General features: G+C 43.5%; 2 protein-coding genes across 2 annotated transcripts in view; both read left to right on the top strand.

Moving 5' to 3' along the window:
* KIF23 (kinesin family member 23) overlaps positions 1 to 4,321 on the top strand; it is a gene marked incomplete at both ends in the record, with an annotated part of 29,947 nt that extends 25,626 nt beyond the window's left edge. Inside the window, 4 exons of the mRNA XM_084240174.1 lie at positions 2,414 to 2,644; positions 3,486 to 3,568; positions 3,716 to 3,794; positions 4,247 to 4,321. Of these exons, the coding sequence (XP_084096300.1) occupies positions 2,414 to 2,644; positions 3,486 to 3,568; positions 3,716 to 3,794; positions 4,247 to 4,321 (468 nt within the window). The remainder of the gene's footprint in view (positions 1 to 2,413; positions 2,645 to 3,485; positions 3,569 to 3,715; positions 3,795 to 4,246) is intronic.
* Positions 4,322 to 10,279: 5,958 nt separating this feature from the next.
* RPLP1 (ribosomal protein lateral stalk subunit P1) lies at positions 10,280 to 12,633 on the top strand. Its single transcript, XM_084241003.1, has 4 exons — positions 10,280 to 10,459; positions 11,138 to 11,212; positions 12,112 to 12,229; positions 12,460 to 12,633. Exons 1-4 carry the CDS (start codon positions 10,388 to 10,390, stop codon positions 12,537 to 12,539), a joined length of 345 nt encoding a protein of 114 aa, XP_084097129.1. The 5' UTR covers positions 10,280 to 10,387; the 3' UTR covers positions 12,540 to 12,633.
* Positions 12,634 to 22,966: the final 10,333 nt, after the last annotated feature.

Consider the following 22,966-nt stretch of genomic DNA (forward strand, 5'->3'; position numbering starts at 1 on the left):
GAACTAGGTTAGGAAGTTCAATGGAAAGATGGGTAAACTAACATAAACATGGTCTAATTTTTGTTAATTTGAAAGATCAAATGACTCCGAAATTGAGGCCTAGCTCTTCATCCGAAAAGCCTAATTAAGATGTTTGGCAACAGAAGTGGTGCCTCATGGTCATGCATGTGACATGAGCACACTGAGTCATCATTTGCATAAGCCAGAGAGAACTCACAAAACCAGTGAGGAATGCCTTAAAACAGTTTTCACTTTTCCCTTCCCCAAAATAAATTTTTATTTTTTTTTGCTGTTTTTGGACTATTTTAAAAATTGTTTCCCCAAACTTTTAAATATCCTAATATACAGTCCTTTTACATTCTGCTAGTCATCCCAATAAGGATCCTGTTAAAAAATGTATTCCATGTAATTGTTTTTTAATCTCTTAATATAAAAGAACCCTCTTCATGTCCCTTTTTTGATTTTTTTGAGTCAAGGCCACTTGTTTTGTAACTACCGACGGTTTGCATGTCCAAAAAATTGCTTTTAATCTCAAGACCTTTATCTCAACTTACAAGGGCTCTGCCTCATTCAAGGGTATGTAAGCAGATTTGTGTTTATATTTTCTTAAGGACTAATAGAATTTTCTTTTAATTCTGAAAAAATGGACCATGTTTATATTGTGAATTTACATGTAGTAAAATCTTGAGGATTTTTTTTGAAGAATTTCTCACCTGAACAAATCAATCTTATAGTAAATATCTACTTTAGATTCTTTGTATAATTTAGGATATAAATTTCACTGAGGTGGGCCTGCATTCCTGATTATTAAGGGATGGTGATGAATCATAAGGTATTTACCAAGGCAAATTTGAAAGTTCTTTGCTTTGCAGATTTTGCTTTAGATCTTTTTAGGGAGCAAATTATGGTGACTGGTCTTTCTGATCAACTCTAATAAATCCCCTTGATTTCATGAAGCTTCTAGACTAAAAACTACTTAAGACCCTACTTATACTTGATTAAAATGAATAATGCTTAATCTGGCTATGAGATATTTAAGAGGATTTACTAGAGATCCTTTAACTTCTCACTTGAAACCAGAATCTCTTTAGAAGTGCAGCAGAAATGTTGAGGCTTAGTATCTGTTTCTTCTAGGTTTGTCAGTCAAAAATGTCAGGTAGATTGAACAATTTATACCTCGTGAGGAGGAAATCTTGTATCATTTACTTTATAAATGATAGTAGTTTGTAAAGGACACATCTTTATGAACTTGTTTCAGATTTACTTACTGCTTAGTGTTGTTCAAGAAAACAATCATCTTTGCGAAATGGACCAGAGCCAGATTTTCTTGTTCAGCATGAAGTCAGGCACTGGAGGATGGAAAGTTTCCTGCTTACTGTGAGCCTCAGGGATTCTTAGGGCAAACTATTTTGCCCATGTTTTGTAATGTCATGACTTGAGTTGTCACTAGTGTTTCACTTGTTTCTCATAATTATCTAAGGGAAATGCCTCACTTCTCCAGATTTTGTCATTTTGAAATGGGGATCTTGATACCTGACCAATTTTTAAGAGTTTGACCTGTGATACTTTCATTTGCTTTCAGTTTTACAAATGGGAGCCGTTTCCAAATTCCAAACATTCCTCATTGCTTCAAAACTGTTAGCTATGTATTACATGTGAAATATTTTTCCCCCAAATTTACATGACATTTGACTGGAAGCAACTAATTTTTAATTACATGATAGAGGATGACTTGAGACAAGCTTCTTTTTTGGTTCTTGGAATTTTTATCAAATGTTTGGGGGAAAGTAGTTGCTATGTTTTAGCAATTATATATGTTTGCCTTTTCATTAAGCACTGTTTTGAGATTTTACAGTCTTATATGAAAAGTACTTAAAAGTATTTTATATCCTCATTAATCTTATACCTTAGGCTCTTTAGTTTTTGTATTAAATAGCTGCTTCAGCTTTTTAAGTTTTTGTCTTTGTATAAGGAATGATTTTTGTTTAGAGCTCAGGTTATTGATCTTATTGATGCTTTTGACAGTTATAGCCTTAGCAGATCACCTCACAATAGTAGGCACTGTTATTGGGGTTTGCTCGAGAATGCAAAGTGAATTATTTATGCTGAATACCACCTAAGTAGGATACACTAGCAGCACTACCAGAATTTTTCCTTTCATTCTTTGTTGAAAGGGAAGATTCCTGGTAGAGTACATAATATAATACAAGCTTGTGTTAAAAGATGTTTGTTGGTTTTGTGTTTAAAGACAACATTTAAATTACTCGAATAACTTATTTGGCTTTTGCAATGGTTTATGTTTGTTTTGATATTTTCGCCAACTAACATAGCCAAACCTGCTGCACTTCTAATAATACCCTTAAATTAATTCTGGGTTATGCTTGTTTCTTGATTCCTCTTTCAACCTGATCAGAATGCGCCACCAATTCGTCTCCGACACAGACGATCACGCTCTGCGGGAGACAGATGGGTAGCTCATAAGCCTGCCTCTAACGTGCAAACTGAAACAGTCATGCAGCCACATGTCCCTCATGCCATCACAGTGTCTGTTGCAAATGAAAAGGCACTAGCTAAGTGTGAGAAGTACATGCTGACCCACCAGGAACTAGCCTCCGATGGGGAGATTGAAACTAAACTAATTAAGGTAAAAACAAATTTACACAGGAAAAAATATATACAAAAAAGTAAATTTTTTTTCTATTCCTTTGACATACAGTCAGTGTCAACTGGAACATAAATGAGTATTTGATATAACCTTTTTGTTTGCTAGAAAACTAAAGTTTTGAATCTGCTAAACTGGGACTAAATCTGCTTTCTATTGAATGAGGCTTAGATTCTCAGGCTAGAGAAATTCCAGATCTGTTATGTGCTGTTAATTTATATTTAGTTTTAACCACTGCTTTAAAAAAAAAAAAGAAAAAAAAACTGAAAATAGAACTTCGAACTTTGATTTCTAGCAGTTCAAGATAAAAATTTGACATCAATATATATATAGGGCTTTGGATAACTCTCACCACTGTAAAATCTCCTTATGGTCAGACTCAATGAACAACCAGGGACAGAACAGACAGGACTTGGTAAAAAAAAAAGTTTCAAGTTAAAGGATGGTTCTTGTAACTATAGTCACAAGTAAGATTGTACTGTCATTTGGATGTGAAGGAGGCTGATATACCCAGAGAAGAAAGCATAATGCCTTAAAACATTTCGGTATTTCCAGATCAGTAACAGTTAATTCTTTTTGTTCAACCTATTTAAAAAACTTATTTTTCCTGCAATTATATTACTGATTACACTGTATTGAACTTTAGTGAGCTATAGTCACATCTACATTTCTAAACTATTTTAATAGTACACCCAGTAGTCACAAGCACCATCTGGTTTTGTGTTGAGAATTTCTATAAAACAGTGGAGTCTAAGTTCAAGTTGAAATGTGTCTAATATTTGGATGTATCAAAGTGTAACACTGACTTTTCTCTTGGCTTTAGGGTGATGTTTATAAAACAAGGGGTGGTGGACAATCTGTTCAGTTTACTGATATTGAGACTTTAAAACAAGAATCACCAACAGGGTGAGTGATCATCAAACGGAGGGCTGTCATTTTCTAGCTGCTCATTTCTGACAAATATCATATAAAGAGTGTGGATATGGTATTTCCCTATGTCTAACATTTTTCCTCTTCTCAGATGCAAAAATAATTGTTCTTTTATTTCTATAGTCGAAAACGAAGATCTTCCACAGTAGCACCTGCCCAACCAGATGGTACAGAATCTGAATGGACTGATGTAGAAACAAGGGTAGGGGTAAAAATTAAATCTGCTTAGAAGAAAAAGATGGTTGCATGTTTTAGCTGTAGCCTTTCCTGTTCTATGAATAGCTGAGATCTGATAGCACTTTCAGTTCAAAGCCTGTTTTCAGTGTAGAGGGACAACACCCAAGAGTATCACCCTAGAATAACAAAAATTCGTAAGCAATGGGAATCTTTTCAGAACAGAACTTCCTTTGCAGAACTATTATTCCTGAGAAGAGGCATAGAGGTGAGGGTCAGGAGGCTAAGCTTTGGCCACTAAATTTCTCAACAATTTCCTCTGTGTTATCTGAAATGAGGAAAATTATCTTGTAGCTCACAATATTTGTGGCCTATTATCAAATAAATTACAGTATCTGACTGGTAGTATAACATAGGTGTCTTTGCAGAATTAGAAACCTTGGTTGGACTGACCTTTTCCTTCTGTGATTTACCCATCAGTGTTCTGTGGCCGTGGAGATGAGAGCCGGCTCCCAGCTGGGGCCTGGATATCAGCATCATGCACAACCCAAGTGAGTACCGACTGAGGTCTGTGTGTTTTCCCTTCTCTCTATCATCCATTTTTGTGGTAAGAGGAAATATATGGTTTTGTTTACTTCAGAATGCCAGAGGGCTTAATAAGAGCATTTAGAGCAGCAAGAACAGCAGGTGATAAAAGACTGCTCACTCCTGTTCATGTTCTGCCATTGCTTACAGAGCTTTCAGAGATCACCTATAAGGGGAGGCTAAGGCCTAGGATGATAGTTCTTCATGTTTATTCTTCCTGCTTTAGTTGTTACACACATTCACTGGGAAGGAATCACACTGTCCTCTTAAACACATACTATGCCATTCCTCCCTCTTACCCACTTGCCCCCCCCCCATATTAGTTAAGCCCTCTTAAAATAATAAGCCTATGTGCCATTTTTAACACATGTATTCCTTAGACAATTTGGAAAATCACTGTAACAGGATAAAGGTGTTTTTTAAATTTAATAATTGGATAACCATTTTCTGAGTTATTTCTCAGAAGGACTTGAACTTTTCTCATTTTAGCATGTGCTAATGTGTCATCACTTGCCAAATTAAACACTAAATGCTGATTTTCATGTTTTAGGCGTAAGAAACCATGAAGTGACAGTCTCAGTAATGAAAGACTACTTGTGTTGGCAACTTCTCCAAAGTCATGTCAGGATTCTTCAAGCTTTGACAATTATCAGAGACCTCAGATACACTGGCTAGATCACGATCTCTCTATGGTTCCAAAGACATCTAGGATTCAACAAAATTTTTACAGACCTTGCCATATATAGTATGAGTAGCAGAGGGATCCTCTTCTTAATGCCATATGAACTTTTTTTATGCCTTTAAATATATATATATATATTTCTTACTCACAGACTAATTTGTGCAAGTGTTTATCTTGGCTGATTAAGGAAGAATCTATCTGGATCACGCTTTGTTTTTTATTGTGACTTGTCTGTATATTTCTTCAGGTTTTATAAACAAAACATGCTGCTATTGATTAGCTGCAAGAATGCACTTTAGACATACTTCACAGTTCAAACTTTCGAAATAAAGATGTTAGTGACTGGCCAATAATAAAACCATTTTAGGAAGTTGTATGTGTATATATACTCACTTTCTGACCATTAGCTATGCCAAAAGAATTGAAATAAAAAGCACCAAGAAGTACAAACTTGTGTGAGAACCATTTAACATACACTCCTAGCACCTAGCACCTTGCCTCGCACATTAGCCAATACTCATTGGTGGGATGAATTAAATGAAAATACTAGAGATTCTCTCTCACCTTGGGGCTACTTGTTTTAGGGTGCAAAGAACAGCTTTAAGTGAGAGGTATTTCCTATGCCAAGAACCAGGAATCTTCTTCCAGAGTCTACAAGTGATCTACTGGAACACCACAGCCCATGGACAATTCTTCATATACAGGCGTTTGCCTTGGAATCTCCGTTTATACTTAAGCCTTCAAGAGCAGCATTTGAATGTCATTCAATTTCACTCTCCCTTTACTGGTCATAACCAAACAAAAGTGCCTCTCTACACACCAAAATAGTCAGACTTTTACCCAACTATGCTAAAGAAAGTGGGCAGGATGCTGCTACAGACCCAAAGAGGGCCCACTTGCATTGCCTGGAGTGGGGAGTCAAAGTACAAAACCACTGACAAGATTTGTGAGGCCTGACAGGAGAGCCAGGCAAGACATCTGAGTGGGGCAGAGATGAGTTTGGAGATAGGAGGAGGACCTCAAGGAGTCGGTCTGCTCCACGAAAACACCTGCAATGGTGACCACTCACAGGTGTTGGAAAACAAAGCTGGTAAGGACTGAACACTGGGCGTCTCAGGTCACAGTTGAAAGGACCTACTTCTATCCAGCAGCACTAACTGCTGGGGAGGAAGAAAAAAGAGGCAGACAGAAATAACAGGAAACTTAGGGGGCCTCCCTGGTGGCGCAAGGGGTTAAGCACAGCACTATGAAGCTATACCCAGCCGGCCAGGGAGCTACCCACATGGCACAGCAGACCTCTTCTGTCACGCCTGCTGCTCCCCTCAGCAGTATATTTCACTCAGTCTGCCTGTTCTGCTCCTCACTCTGTCTCTGGTGAATCCTCTTACCCCCCGCATCTCTGGCCTGTACCCTAGCTCTTGTATGCATAAATAAACCAATCTTTAAAAAAGAAAAAAAATAAACCACACGAATGGAAACCAAGAGTAAGCTAGGGTTACTATATGTATATCAGACAAAACATACCTTAAAACATCGTTATACAAGACAATAAAGGCATACTGATAAAGGAATCAATTCAACAATAAGCTAGAACATCTGTAAATACTTAAGTACCCAACACAGAAGCACCTAAAAAGCAAATATTAATAAAGCTAAAGGCAGAAATAGACAGCAACACTTAGTAACGGTAAGGTACCTTAATACCCTTATTAGCAATGGATAAATCATCCAAGCAAAATCAATAAGGAAATAGCAGCCTTCAATGAGATTTTTGACCAGACTGACAACCAAAACATACAGAATATCCACCCAAAAGCAACCGAATGTACACACTCACAAATTGACATCAGCGGTCTCTGAAAAATCATATTGGGCCACAAAACAAGTCTTAAGTTCAAAAAATCTGAAATCATACGAAGCATCTTTTTTTGACCACAATGGTACAAGACTAGAAATAAATTAGAAGAAAAAACTGGAAAATTCATGAGGAATAAACATGCTACTTAGCTACTAAGTAACCAATGGGCCAATGAAGAAATCAATTAAGAAATTTTAAAAATACTGTGAAACAAATGAAAATGGAAATGCACCACGCTGAAATTTACTGATACAGAAAAAGCAACATACAGAAATTGGCTGCATTTCTATAAAGAATGAAACATCGGGCCTTCCCACTGGCGCAGCGGTTGAGCGCTGGGTTGCGAAGCTGCCCGCAGCCTCTGCAACGCTGGTTTGATTCCCGGCTGGCTGGCTGGCAAGGGTCCTACATGGCGTGCAGACCTCTCCTGATGCCCGCTGCTCCCCTTGGCAGTGTATTTCATCGGTGTCTGCCTGTTCTATTCCCCGCTCTGGTGAATTCTCTCACCCTCCCACGCTTCTGACTGTATCCAGTGCTTGCATAACTAAATAAATCTTAAAAAAAAAAAATGAAACATCTGGAAAAGAAATAAAATACCCATTCACAATAGCATCAAAAACAGTAACACACTGTAGAATAAGGGAAGTGAAAGATCTACTTAGACAATAAAAACTAGACCACTTTATTTAAAGAAATTGAAGAGGATACAAACAAATGGAAAAATATCCCCACTTCAATGAACTGGAAGAATTAATATTTCTAAATGTTCATACAACTCAAAGCTACGTAAAGATTCAAACAATACCAACCAAAATACCAGCATTCTTCAGAGAATTACCAACTGCACAATTTGTATGGAACTACAAAGACCCTGAATAGCCAAAGCAATCCTCAGCAGGAGAAGGGGAACAAAAGTTTTAGATTTTTGTACTTTGATTTAAAACTGTCCTACAAAGCTACAGTAACAAAAATAGTATGGTAGAACAAAAATCAGACCATCAGAACAGAATGAAGAGCCCAGAATTAAACCAATTAGAAAAAATAATATTCTAATGTATTATTACATTCTTACGTAAGCAAACATACTTGTGTTTAAGTGAGGACTTCTTTTGAAGCTGATTTTTTTTCTTTTACTACAAAGATAGCTAATTTAATTTTTTGTTAATAGTGAAGGTGTGATATTAGCCTTGATCAAAAGCAGATTCAAAAGTTAAGAAAAAAGACAAACCCACTTCCTTGTCACTAACAATACAGTAGTAACAATGTCACAGGCATGTTTTTAAAACACATGACAGCACTCAAAGGACATTGCTCATTCTTTTGAAAATACATCTGTAGGGTTAGGTAAAAAAGTGTTAGGCTTTTCTGCCCTCCCACCATCAGGATAGATGGATCCTTGCGGTCCTGAATGCATGCCTGATGGCGGGTACCTGGAGTAGGGTGTGGGCCTATGTAGATGGAATTCACCTGGGCTAAGACTGGGCTTATAAGGCAGGGTCACGGGGACGCCAGAAGAACCACAAGAAAAGCAGAGAAGCAGAGAGAACGTGAGAGAAGGCCAGGCCGGAGAGCCCAGATAGAGTGAAGGCTTGCTGGGGGCTAGGAGGCCTGCCAGCCTCCCAGCCCCCCTGCCCCCTAGCACCCCGGCCTGTGGTAAATCCCAATAAAAGCCTGAAAAGCCACTAAGGGCTCCAGGATACCTGGTCTGCTGGATCAGAAAACCTGCTCAGTGTGTATACAAAATAAGGGAAATGCATGAATAATTGGTGTTTTGCTGAAATCATTCTCGTAAGTAGTTATAAAGAGTAGCTGTGGTTAACTGGGTGCTCAGTGTTTTGGAAAGGTGACTTTAATTACTGGTAAAGAAAGTTAATGACTTGCTCTGGTACCCCCAGAATCATCAATGTTGGACACACTTAAGCCCAATACTAACATCACAGCTTTTCACTATTCTAATGATTGTCCCATCTTCCTAGTTTGACTAAAATGGCTTAGCCTTAATTTTATAAGTTCTCATGTTTTGCAAAACAGAACTAGTTGTTAAGTCTTTTCTTACTGATTTATAGTATTTTAATATTTGGGGGCATACTTTGGGCCTTACATTTTCTCCCAGTCTAATGTTATTTTTCACTTTGGTTATGGCATTTTTTTAAGTAAAATTAATTTTCAGGAGTTTTAGATTTCCAGAAAAATTGTCGGGATATATAGAATTCCCTCTACATTCATAGCTAGTTTCTTCTATTTAGTATATTTGTTGACATATTTTATTTGCCAGATTTGTTTTTTGGCACTACACTGGTTGGGGAAGTGTGCTTTGGACTGATTCAGTCTGGCGTTGGAAAGGGTTGAATTTTTCAATAATTTTTTTTTCACCCAATTCCACTATAATTGTGTCCTGAAATTGGATGAAAACTCACTAGCTTTATTTTTTAAAAAGTCTGATAGTTTTTTATAAAAGCTTATTTAAAAGCTTGGGATATTAATATATATTTATATTTGTGACAAATACTGATCCAAATTAGAGAATTCCAATAGAACGTCTGGTCAGGGATGATTATGAGAAAATGGAATTGACTGAATAAAACAGGTTCCCGAAAGGAGACGGGATAAAAAACAAAACTGAATCACCTTCCCAGGAAAACAGGTAAATCCCAACAGGGAAAAAGTACATGAAATGTAAAGATTACCATTTTGGATGATAGGAAATTAGGCTTCAGATCATGTAATAAATGATGCAAGTTGTAAAGAATTGGAAAGAGCAAAAATAAAGGTGACAAAATTCACTCGTAATCTACACACTCCAGTCCACACACAAGCAGGAGACACTCAAGTTAGGCTTCAAGACTCTAAATCCACACTCCACGTAACTGTAATCCTGGGCCAGCTACACGGCCCGCAGCTTGGTGTCACCATCTGCAAAACGGAGGTAGCTGCACTTACCTCCTCAGCCGCGCGGGGAGCGGGCGCGTCCTGCGGCGCGAGGCCCGGCGCCGGGACGCTCCAGGCGCTCGGACGCTCCCGTCACCGCCTCGCGGCCAGTTTCTCCCGTCCACCTCCCTCCCGGCCGTCTGGGGGCTGGCGACGTCACTTTGTGATTATCTAAATAGTGTCCCGCGCGCTACCGTCCACGGGGTGACTTCCATTTAACTAGGTAGCTACCCGCAGCTTGACTCAAATCAGGGTAGCTGCCATCTTGACCGCAGTCTCCTAGCAACCTCCAGAACGCGCGAGCCAGCTCCGTGCGCGTAGTGCGCAGGCGCCTCCCGTGGGCCCTTGCGGGCGGCTCTCGCTCCGCCTCTTCCGCTAGACGCGGGCGCCGATTGGTCGGCGTGGTGGCTATAAGAAGCTGAGCGCAGGCGCGCAGCCTCCTTTCCTCAGCTGTCGCTAAGGTGCTCGGTCCTTCCGAGGAAGCTAAGGCCGCGTTGGGGTGAGCCCCTCACTTCATCCGGCGACTAGCACCGCGCCCGGCAGCGTCTGTCCAGCCCTCGCCCGCACCATGGCTTCGGTCTCGGAGCTCGCCTGCATCTACTCGGCTCTCATCTTGCACGACGACGAGGTGACGGTCACGGTGAGTGGGGCCCCGGGCGGGGGGCGGGGCGGCCTGCGGGCGGCGGACTGTCCGCCCGCGCGTCCCGGCGTGGGGGCCGGTCTCTCCCGGCTGTTGCGGCGGCGGCTTCCGGGGGGGCCCCGGGGTAGTGGGGGGGTGGGCCCACGTGGGGTGCGGTCGGGGAGCCTCGGCCACGTGCCGGCCTGCGTTGCGCGACTTCGCCCGCGAATTTGCAATCGTTAATTGAGAAAAACGCCCAAAACGGATCTTGGGCGTCCGAGATCACCCCAAAATGTATTCCGAGACGCCCGGTTACTGTATTTGATCGGTCGGCCTTGAATTTTTTGGGTCCGCTGAGGCCGTGCCGGGCCGGCCTGCGGGGTGTGGAGGACCCCGGAGCTCGGCTCCGCCTCCCGCCCTGACTCAGGACTGGAAATAGCTGCTTGGTTTGGGCTGGCCCTGCCCTGGGACGCGGCCGGGATGGCCCTGAGCCCGTGCAGGCCGTTTGGCACGTGGGCAAGAGAAGGCGCTTTTCTGGTTCGTGATAATTTAAAAACGGCCGTTTTAAGCAAGTCCAGGTCGGGTATTTGAAATGGGCATTCTTTGGTGTACAGGTATTGGTGTTCTTTACAGTGTTTTGGGGAGGTTTGTGGAAGCTATACTTTGCTCTCTGATGGATTGGCATTTTATTTGTTTTAGGAGGATAAGATCAATGCGCTCATTAAAGCAGCGGGTGTAAATGTTGAACCTTTCTGGCCTGGCTTGTTTGCAAAGGTAAGGTGATAGTAAAATGTAATTTAGGAAGTTGGGTGTTAGTGCTGCCCTCCAGAAGTGCCGGAATTCCCCGTGCTCCTGGACCTCCTTCAGTAAAAGTGTTATTTCCTCACATTTCTATTCTTCGGGGCTAAATAAGTGTTTGTCTCTTAATTGATCTGAGTCTGGCTTCTCTTACATTGTGAAACCATGGTAAAAAAAAGACTAAATCAGGTCACTCCTTTAAAAAAAGTGACCCAAGAGGTGATATCTATGCTATTCCAAGCACATCCTCCCAGTATGATAGCCCGGCTTAATGGAAATTAAGTGTGGTGGTATTTGTTGATTACTTACTGTGTCGGGATAGAAAAGACTCATGTAGACAGGATTGCTGCCAGAGGGGTTGGGTACTGGCGGTCTTCCCATTGCACAGATCATCTCTGGTAAGTAGATGACGTCTGACTACTAACCTAGTGTCCTCCAGAAGAGCTTTCAAAGGTTAAAAACACTGTACCTACATCACCTTTTATAAATTCCTTTGGAAGAAGTTACAGAATTAGCATTTGGAAAATATAATTCACTGTTAGAGGCAACATGGAACTTCTGGAAGAATCCTGGTTTGACAAGGAAAGCCAGCACTTGAGGCCAGTATCCCCATTTGTACTTCACTGCTTAATATAGGGTGCATGTAAGGTGTAAAGCCCAGAGTAGTTTTTTGTAACTGCTAAAATGGCAATGGCTGTGTGGGTTGCCCTATATATAATCTAAATTTTCAGGGTGGTCGATTACAGGAAAGAAGAGAAACATGTGTAGTGTTGGGAGTTAATCACTAAGTTCAAACAGGTGTCTTTTCTGGATACTAGAATAAGTGAAAGGATAGACTGAGTGTTAATTTGCCTTTGTGTGCACATGGTTTGCAGGCCCTGGCCAATGTCAACATTGGAAGTCTCATCTGCAATGTAGGGGCTGGTGGGCCTGCCCCAGCTGCAGGGGCTGCCCCTGCAGGTGGTCCTGCTCCTTCCACTGCTGCTGCTCCAGGTAGGAAACCATTGGAGGGAGGAGTAGGGAGATTAATAAGTATTCTAGGCAAAGTTGCTCTTACTTGCCAAGAGTGATGTGTAGAAATCCTAAATAAAAAAAGCCATAGTTTGGATAGGTGGAAGTCAAGGATAGTTTTGATAATGAAAGTTGAAGGGCCTGGGGCTGTTTGGAATTTAAATGTTGAGATGTGATTGACATAAATTTTTCTTTTTTTTTTTTTTTTTAAGCTGAGGAGAAGAAAGTAGAGGCAAAGAAAGAAGAATCTGAGGAGTCTGATGATGACATGGGCTTTGGTCTTTTTGACTAAAGGTCTTTTGTAACACGTTCAATAAAAATTTGAACTCTTTGTTCTTTGTTGGGGGTAGTGTTTGGTGATGATCTCACTTTTGTCTAAAGTTGGCTTTTAGCCTTTTCTGCTTTGACAGTATAGGTTTTCCTCTTTGCCGCCATCTCTTAGTGGGAAACACTATACCAAGCTGGACTCGGTACTAAGAATGCACTTAATGTTGCAGCAATGAGACATGGGGAGGTGGGGGTGATCAGAGTAGAGGTTGTGCAGATGATTTATATAATTTTATGGCTAGGTTTTTTCCCCTAGATGTGAGCTGGTGGGGTTGGGGGTAAGGAGGGTTGGGGTGGTAATCTTAGACCTAAGATTTAGAAAGCTCTCTGGGTAATTCTTTAGTGTAATCCTGGCTAAAGATTGAGCTGTCTCAAATGAGCTCAGACATTAAGACACACGTGTGTCTGGGGGCGTTAGGTGGAATGTGGAAAATTTAGGTTAAGCTCAGCTATACAGGTGGATGAAATCAGAAATGAGACCTATGAAATCCAAGAGAAGTTTTTTTTTTTTTTTTTGGTGGGAGGAGGGTAGCTTCAGTCACAATAAGTCAATGTGACTAAAATGGCATGAGGTAGAAATTGGTCCACTTTACAAAATGTTAGGGTGTCCCTGGATATGCTTTAGGAGGAGCTACATACAAGATGCATCTCTGGGAATGTCCATACTAAACAACAAGCATATTAAATAGTTTCATTGTTAAGTTCTACTAACATCCTGAAAGCAAGCATCTATCTTTTGCCCTAATATTTAAATCCTGCATCAGCAGGATGCTAGGATTATGTGTTCAGTGCACAGATTATTTTAAGGAGAATAATAGGAACTAGTGTGCTCACTGACAACCATCTGAGAACAAAATTGATGTCAATGTGTTGCACAGTTGGTTAAGAAAAAAAAAATCCTCAGCTTTTCCCCTCAAAATTAAGGTGAGAGCCATATGTGAACTTTAAATACAACATAATGGTATAACCAATTCAAATAAACTTGAGTTCTCACCCCATAATTTGAAGCAGAATATATACAGTAAAATTGGAACAATGTAAGCCAGGGGATTTGCTTCGGTATCCTTTTCACAAGTTCTCCCATGCTAATTGGCTCTATTTGTCTATCAACTTGCTCCAGAGACTTCCTGACACAGTCATAGAGGACAAAGCTTGGCCTGGAACCCCCAACTCGAATCCAGTATTCTGTAATGACATGTCCCTTCCACACAGGTTTGGAAACAAGCCTGAATGGCTAAGCTAGAGGTAGACACGAGCTGCTTTCTGGACAACACTGATAATAGTTCTCAAACAGCAAGATGTCCCTCTAGTTCAGATTATAGACACTCATGCACCATGGGACATGGATTGCTCAGGTCAGAATCTGCAATCTGGAACACTTGGGACACAGAGTTGGGGTCTTAACATTTTCACAGAATTCCAAAGATGAGTTCCTCTGTTTTGTTGGCCAAAGCTTCCACTCTTGTATATACTTTGAGGGTTAGTGTGGTGACCAATTAAAGTTAGAAATGAGAATTTTCCAGATTCCAGATCTCTGCACTGCTACTCTTAGGGCACTGACTACCTCCCCTAGTCAATTCCACATCCAACCACAGGAAGCCCACTCCTAGTCTATAAGAAGTCTTAGATCCCAGTACAACCCACTTGTCTCACCCTCCCCACCCTTTTTTAAAAACTTGGAAGAGTTGAATTAGCATTGCATATAAGTTTCAGGTGTGCATTATAAATCAACATCCGTACATACCACATTAAGTGCACTACTAAAAGTTCTATCTTTCAAGCATACAACTGACCTCTTTTACCCGATTATCCACCACTTAAAAGTGTTTGTGATGGTTCAGTATCCTCTCCACGTGATTAAGTTCAGGAAACGGTGTCTCTTTTGGTATCTCAAAATTCTTAACACACTGCCTGGTTCCTTGATGGCGTTCAGCATACTTTCATCAGAGCCCAACCCTCTTATCTTTGTCATGAGGAAAGAAGGGCTAGACAGGAGGAGGAGGAATTCGTTCAGCAGCAATTTCTAGCAGTATTAGAACTGGAGCCCAAGTCTCTGGACCAGTAAATGCTCTCCACAAGGTAGCAGACAGGTCGGAGCAGAGAAACCCCCGTATCCCACCACAAGCCTCATTCATTCATTTCATTAGCACTTACTCCGACCTTGCAGGTTGTCAGATACAGGTGTGGATGTTCATGCTCTAAGGTGGGGAAACCCACACCCGGAGGAGGACGCAAGGCCCCTCAGGGACCAGTTCCCCAGAGGTAACACGAGGGCGTCGGGGGGTTGGGGGGATCCCCAGGTGAGGCCCCAGCCCGGCATCTGGAGATGCAGCACTAGCCTGGCGTGGCGGCCCGCGGATGAAGGAGATCGAAGCCAGGGGGCCGCAGGAAGTGTTCTCACCTCACCCGACCTCCCAGCCTGGCACGGGGACCCAGGCGTCTGAGCCCACGCTCAAGTTCTCACGTACAGTCCGCCGCACGCCAATCAACCTCTGCTCCGGGGGAAGGGGCGGGGCGAGAGGCGGGACTAGAGGCCGAGCGTGGCCAAGGGAGCTTCTCAAGTGCACCGAGACCTCGTGGGCCGCTAGGGGGCGCGCGTGCCCGTCAGCGTGAGTCGCGCTACTCACAGCTTTGAAAATCTGGTTTATTAGCGGCACGCAGGTCCCGGCTGCTGGTTAGTGGATTAAGGCAACTAATTTATTGTGAAACCTCTTTGTCCCGAGATTCCAGCATTGTCATTGGCCAACAGGTATGGAAGGGGCATATTTGTAAAGCGGGAATAATGACCGCGTTCCTGCCACACAGTTGTATTTTCAGAGTGGGACCAGCAGCAATAGACTTCAGAGTTTGGGCTAGTGACGATCAGTAAGTTCCCTGATCTTTTGCTTTGGGGAAGAGACCTGTTTCCAGCACCTGCATCGCCAGAAAGAGTTTTTGCCCTGAGAAAGAAGTGGCAAGATTTGATTTTTAGCTGCTTATCAGCTAGTTCCAAGTCACCTGGGACACTGTTAAAACAGAATCGGATGAAACAATGGTTAACTGTAACTGAACAGCTTTCTGCATCCTTCTACAGGCCACTGAACCAGGGACTCCCAGGAGGAGCCTGCTTTTTAACAAGCTTTCCTGCAGAGTCTGATGATTAGTCTGCAGCTGGAGTAGAGCAAACCCAGCTCCTCAAAAGGTACCTGACAAACAGGTGTATAATAAATACTGTTTGATGGAACAACTGAATAACTGTCTTCAAATATTGAAAGAAGATTCAACAGTTGGATTAAACCATGTTGACAAAATTTGGAAGATGGATGGTTGGTTTGAGTGTGAATTACTACAAATTTTTAAGAAGGGTAATTTGGTTCTATCTCAAAATTAAATGTCATAATATCCACCCAGGAATTTCACTTGTAGGACTCCATCCAAAAATATCTCTACAATTTAAGTGAAGCATTGAGGAGAAGCTTTCATGTAGCCACTAATAGGAGTGCTGCTATTGAAAGCTATCCAGGATTCTGTAAATGAAAAAGGCAAGTTGCAGACCAGCCTACACAATATGACCCTAAAAGGTTCACATGCATATATTTACATGTGTAAAGAACATTTCTGGAAGAATTTGAAAGTAACAATTAACAGTAATTACCTCCCAGGAGAAGCACTGGAGAGGATGGGAGAGAGATTTTTCCATTTCCTTTTATCCTTTCCATATTCCTTGGGTTTTAAATAAACCACAACCATGTATACTTTTAATAGATTTAAGTCTGCTTTAGTAATGGCACTGTGGTCTCTGGCACTGGTTAGTGGATTAAGCCAACTAATCTGTTGTGAAACCTCTGTCAAGAGATTCCAGCACTTTCATTAACCGGCAGGAATGGGATGAGGGCATATTTTAAATTGGGGAGAATGACCCTGTTCCTGCTACAGGCTGTTTTTTTGAGCAGTGGGAAGGGGTATGTTAACAATTAACACTGTTGCTAATTTTTCAAAACTTGGAGAAGCTTTACTATGGAAGAGAAATTCAATTTACTCCATGTAACTCCGAAGGGGACAAGTCTGACCAATTTTGAGACAGTTGCAGCTCAAAATCAGAAAAACATTTGCTGGGCATGAGGCTGAGGCTGGGAATGGGAAGAACATGTCTGTTTCAGGAGGGAGGGAACGGGCCTCTGCTCTGGTGAGATCCTTTAGGTCTTTTGGGATGATAGGGTTAATGTCAGATTACCGGGGTTGATGCTAGATTATCTGGGTTGACTCCAATTCTGCCATTACAGGGCTGTGTGACCTGAGGTAAATTGACTGACCTCTCTGTGTCTCAGTTTCTTCATGTGCATGGTGAGGATAATGATGATATATATCTCATAAAGTTCTTGGAGGATTAAATGAGATGGAAATGCTTTGCATACTTCCTGTTGAAACAATTTTTAGTCTTTGCTATCTCATGTGGTGGATTGACACTTAAAAAATTAGAAAGAGAACTGGAGAAATAATTCCTACTATTGGAGGGACTATTTCATTTTTACATCCTTGAAATGTTTATGGAAATAGCCTAATACTGGGTTTTAGCTGATTGGTAGAATGGCATATAGACAGGAAGACTTACGGAGGGAATTTTGAGTTTGTCTTCCAGATGTTGGTGCAGTGCTGCCGCCTAGTGTCCAAGTACAGGAATGGTGAACTGGAGAAGTTGGCCTCTTCATGCCAGGCCACCCTGGGCTTGGGGTGTGTGTCACGCAGGCAGAGGTGTCTGGCTGCTGGCCCAAGGGTAAACTAGTCAGTCCACACCTTGGAAAGGAAAAGCATGTTTGCATGCCCACCAGTGACCCAGCCAAGAGGAAACCAAGTGCACTTTAATATCATCTTGCCTCCTGTGTAATTTACTTAGTACACTTGACTTTTCCTCTTAATACGCTCAAGTTCATTTCTTGTCTAAAAACAAAGAAGAACATTACTGAGCTGCTGTGTTATCTGGTGTGCCCTTGGCGTTCCTCCAAGGTTATTGGAAGAAACAGTCACATGATAACCACTTTTGCTTTTGTCATAGAACTTTCGGAGGCTGCTGTGTCCTTATTGTCCTCTAAATAAGATCGTGTGAAAAAGTCTTTCAAAATTTAGGGCAAAGTCAGTAGCTGAGCCTCTTTTTTAATAACTAGAGCTCTGTGACCTATCACCTTAGCTTCTGCACCTCAGCTGCTGAGAAACAGTGCCAGACTTGATGACCAATCTCAGCCATTAAACTGACCCAAATGGATAATGTATTTGTTTCCTCCTTCTTTTGTTGGTATCGATTAAAAAAAAAACTTTCTGTGACTCTTTAATGACTTCACTGCATTTTTGTACTTTGATCTCTGCTCTTACATCCTTTCAAGAAAGTAGAAGCAAATCCATAAATTAAATGAAAAGTAGAATATTTGATTTTCTTTTTTGGTGAAGAGTCACGTGAGATGATTTTAAGTCTGTGGTTGCACTTGGGTTTTTGAGACTAAAAGTTTATGGGTCAGCAATTTCAGACCATAATGTTTCTTTACTTGGGAAAATGAGAAGCTCATGTAAATAAGGCCTTCAAGGAAGTTGTGAGGCAAGAGCAAAAGATCAGACGCTATTAAGGTCCCTTTCCTTATCCACTATCGCTAAGGATGATATTGGATCAGTGTGGACATTTCGAGACAGAAATTGTGGGTAAAAATATGTTTGGGCCAAAAGTGTTCTCACTGCTGTCTGACATACCACTTCCTCATAGTCATCTTTAAATTTAAAAACAAACAAAAAAAATTCCTGGGAAGGTTAAGGCATTAGTTCCTTGACACCTCAGATCAGATGAGATGGAGTCCCCACTTTTTTGTTTTAAAAAAGATGATTTATGCATGCAAGAAGTGGGGTACAGGCCAGAGGCTTGGGGATGGTGTAAAAGGATTCACCAGAGACAGAGCGGGGAACAGAACAGGCAGATTGACTGAAGTACACTGCTGAGGGGAGCAGCGGGCAAGTCAGGAGAGGTCTACTGCGCCATGTGGGTTAGCTCCCTGGCCGGGCATGGAATTCATGCTGCATTGGCTGTGGACCGCTTCATAGTGCTGCGACTTAACCCCTTGCACCACCAGGGAGGGGAGACCCCCCAGCTTTTCCTTTCTGAGGGTCCTTTTGGAGCCTGGGCTCTGCCTCCTCACCCGGAGACCTGGCTCTTGGGTGAGAAAGTCCTGGTTCTGCTTCTATTAACTGTTTGATGCCAGTTAAGTCCAGGACAGAGGCCTTACAAGGACAATCTGACTCACCCGCAGCCAGCCCCCACTCCTCCCGGGGCCCCACAAAGATGATGCCTCGCCTGGGCATGCGGTAGTCACCCTCCAGCCTGGGGCGCCTCAGCACCTTGCTGTTTACTCTCAAGTAGTCTTCCTTCTGTTTACTCAGCAAAGATTCTTTTAAGACAGGCTAAGCACACGATTTACTCTGTTAACAAGCCTTGGCATTTATTGTGAGGTTCTGTGTTGACTTATTCTTGAGTCTCCATTGACATTTACTGGGCAACATTAAAGCAAACACCAGAAGACATCCTGGGAGCTCGGGCCTGACGAAGGGCTCCGGGAGGGCCGCCCCGCTGCTGTGGTTAGAATCACCTTGGAAGTTAAAAATAACAATAACAGAGGCACTGTCAGAAATTCTAATCGTCTCCTCTTAGTCTTTAGATTCAGTATGTGAACACTTTGGCTAAAGGACTCCAGAAAGCTTCCTGTGTTAATTCTGGACAAGACCGCATCTGTGCCAGCCACTCTGTGGGCCTCCTTCCAGGCTGGGCACCACTGCCAAGTATGTTGGGTTGTGGGGTCAAGTGCAGCTCAGTCCCTAGGTGGTCGTGTGACCTTAGGACAGTCTCTTCCCTCCCAGAAAAAGTGGCTGAGCTGATCCTCTCCTAGCTGGACTGGGCATTGGGCCTGAGCTTGGGCCTGAGAGTACTCAAAAATGTTTGCTGAATGAGTGGATGAGTAAGCCCTGCAGGCAGATCTCTGCAGCCAGGCTCTGACATCTTGTACCTGAACCCTCCTCCAGGACGGGCTTGGCCTTGAGTCATGGTCTGACAAAGCCTGCTAATGGGGTGGTCATCGCAGACAACCTCAAACCCTCACATCTGAATGGGCTGCTGCAGCTGCCAAGTGGTTTCACCTGTCTCCGCTTCTGGCTTCCCCCTGCTCTCCATCCAAGCTGGTGCTTGCAAAGGAAACATCTCTTCAGGTGAGGGGAGTGTATTTGGTTTGTCTTTGTTGCTTGGAAACTGTTGACATCCCGAGACAGTCTGTTGCCTATGCTGGGTAATGAAAAATTGATGACTTTTTTCTCTGTCAACAAACTCGCAGTCTGTTCACCTTGGCTAGAGTGGGTGGGAAGCTTGCTCCTGGTTTCACTGCTGTTTGCTTTCTTTCAAGCGGTTGGGTTTGCTTTCCTTAGAGGCGGGAGGGGCCAGACACACTGGGGGCAAGATGAGGGTGGCTGGCTGTGTGCAGTGGACATGGGGAGGGTGGGTTTTCCTTCCCTCAGGGGCTCCTTAAGTCCCAGCAAGTGTCTTCGCCCCGCTGTCCTGCAGCACCTCTCCCCTGTATGGCATCCTCTGGCCACCAGGCCCAGAGGCACGCTCCAGTCTCTCCAGCCTGAAGGAGCCCTGGGATCAGCCTGCAGTGCTCAAGCAAGGCCCATTTCCATTCCGCTCAGTCTAGTTTCTCCCCATGGCAGTGCATTAGCCTTGCTGCCCCTTCCCAAGGGCCAGCCGGTCTTCGAGTGCTGCGTGTTAGATGTAGGGAGTAACTGCTCTCTCGTTTTTCACATTTGTGCAGCAGGAAGCTCAGAGGGCCGTCTAATTTTGGACTCACAATTCCTTGCCCCACATCAGGGTCTAGCCCCCACTTCCCAGCTTGTCAGAGGAAGGAGCTGCATTTCCAGAGGCTTCCTTGGCTCTTGCTGCTCTGAGGGCAGAGCTCAGGGGCTGGCTTCCAGACACTGTCTTTGGGGCACTGTCCCTGGGATTCTCCCAGGCCTAATACACTCCTCTGTTCCAGCTACAGGGCCAGAGTTGCACCCCTGCAAGATCTGCATGTCATGATGGCATGGGAGCCCTTGCATCTGCTGAGCAGTGCCCCAGGGAAAGGGCTCCTCATCACTAGCCTTGTGACCTTGCAGCAGCCATTGCACAGTGTACCCCAGAGCTACTCAGTGTGGTCCCTGGGCCTGTGCTGGCTCACGGGCTCTTGCGACAGAACCGGAGAGTCAGCACTGAGAAAGTTGTCTAGCTATTTGACATTGCCACATCATTCAAGCAGCGTGCTTTATTTTTACTAATCCATTTTTTTTTCAAATGTACAAAACATATAGGTCCAGACTGGGAGTTAAAACACCCTGGTGTTTCTTCACAGGTGGCAAGAGAAGCACTGCTCAGAACCCCCTTTTCCAGTCTGCATTGGGGTGCTCCTGCAGGACTGTGGTTCCATGAAGTTCTTATTTGGGACAGAAGGGGGTGACAGAGGCAGAGATAATCTGTCCTTTCCCAGGCAAGGCCAGTTCATGCTCCCAGCACCGTCCATCTGACTCCCTCCGGGCGCTACAATCAGGGAGAAAGGAAGGCTTTCTTCTTCCTGTTTTGCCTCAGCTGAGAGCACTGTCTGTGTGGAGATGGTGAGAAAGTGGGCATCCCTGCTGGGGGATCGCTGCTTGGGGAAGTGCAGCTCTGTGACTTGGGTGAATGACACAGGGCTCTGAGTCAGACTGCTGGGTTCAAGTCTACCTCTTCCTCTTAGTTGCTGGGAGGTCCTGGGAAAGTCACACACTCCATCTCTCCGAAAGCCCAGTGTTGGCAAGTGTAAAGGGACCTACCCTATAGGGTTCTTGCTGGGGGGTGGGGGAAGGAAGAAGCTAAAGGAGATCACCCGCACAGGCACTTATGACTGTTCCTGGTCTGCAGACACTCAGTATATGTTTGGTATTGTGACAGTCCTATCATGCCTGTTCTCTCCAAGCTTCTGTGAGGTTGGGAAATATCATCCTTTCCAGATGAACAACTGCAGGGCAACCAGGCTCCTTTCCACCAGTCACTTGACCACTGGAACTTGTGAGACAGTGAGATTTGCCTCAGTTTCCACCACCTCCAGGAAGTCTGCCGGGATGGACACAGCTCCAGAGACATTCCCACAGTAGCTTCGTTTTCCTAATTACTAATTTGTCTAATCTCTTTTCTTTCTACAAAGGATTGGTGTTGGGTCACTAATATCCAGCATCTGAAATTCAGTCCAAAGTCCTTGCCTACTTTGTGACAGGAGGGAGGAAGATACAGGGTTTTGGGGCCCCTAAAAGCCCAAAAAGGAACAATTTTTTCTCTGCTTTGACTCAGGAAGACTTTCAGGAGATAGGGTGTGAGAGAATGGTGCTCTCATTTGGGGAACCCCCCCATCTGGTAACAGGCGGCCCTTTGGCCTTAAATTATCTTGCAGAAGAAAGTTTAAAGTGAGCAGCAGGGGGCGCTGTGACACTGGGGGAGAGCAGGCTTCTCTGGGAACAGACCCTGGGATCTGACTGCTCCTGAGTCTAAAGCTCTGCTGAATTCTTTGGGCAGCAGGACACCAGCTGGCCCATCCACTCTTCGATCCTTTCCCTGAGAGCTGAGCAAGTCACTTAACCTCTTGAAGCCTCAGCATGCCCTCCCATGTTCCTCTACCCCCATGGTGTCCACCCTTACCCCTGCCCCAGGGGTCAGGGCCCTTACTCTCCCCAGTAAGGTCTGTTCTTAAAAAAGGTCCCCTAGGGGGCCTCCCTGGTGGCGCAGGCGGTTGAGTGCAGCACTGTGAAGCTGTCTGCAGCTTCTGAGGTGCTGGCCTCAGAGCAACCCACATGGCGCAGCAGACCTCTCCTGTCTCGCCTGCTGCTCCCCTCAGCAGTGTATTTCGTCAGTCTGCCTGTTCTTTTCTCTGTTCTGTCTCTGGTGAACCCTCTCACCCTCCCACACATCTGGCCTGTACCCCGTTTCTTGTATAAATAAAATAAATCTTTAAAAAAAAAAAAAAAGGGTCCCCTAGGATGGTTTTCACTAAGATGTGAATGACTGATAGGGCTGCTACCCAGACTGAGGGCATGTGATCTTGGGCAGGGATAGTTTTATCTAGAGAAGCACTGTCTATAGAATCCCAGCAAGAAGCTTTAAAGATGGAAGGATTTTGCTTTCATTCAAATCACAGCAGCCTCTATTCCTTGGCCTTGTGAAGTGAGGCTGGAGGACAACTGTTCAAAAGTGTCCATGTCACCCGGCAGACAAAGAAAAATAGATAGGTTGGCCTTGGTCAAAATAAACTTTTGTGCTGCAAAGGACATTGTCAAGAAAGTAAAAAGACACCCTACAGGTTGGGGAAAATATTTGCAAATCAGATATCT

This window comes from Talpa europaea, assembly GCF_964194135.1.
Source record: "Talpa europaea genome assembly, chromosome: 8".
Lineage (NCBI taxonomy): Eukaryota > Metazoa > Chordata > Mammalia > Eulipotyphla > Talpidae > Talpa > Talpa europaea.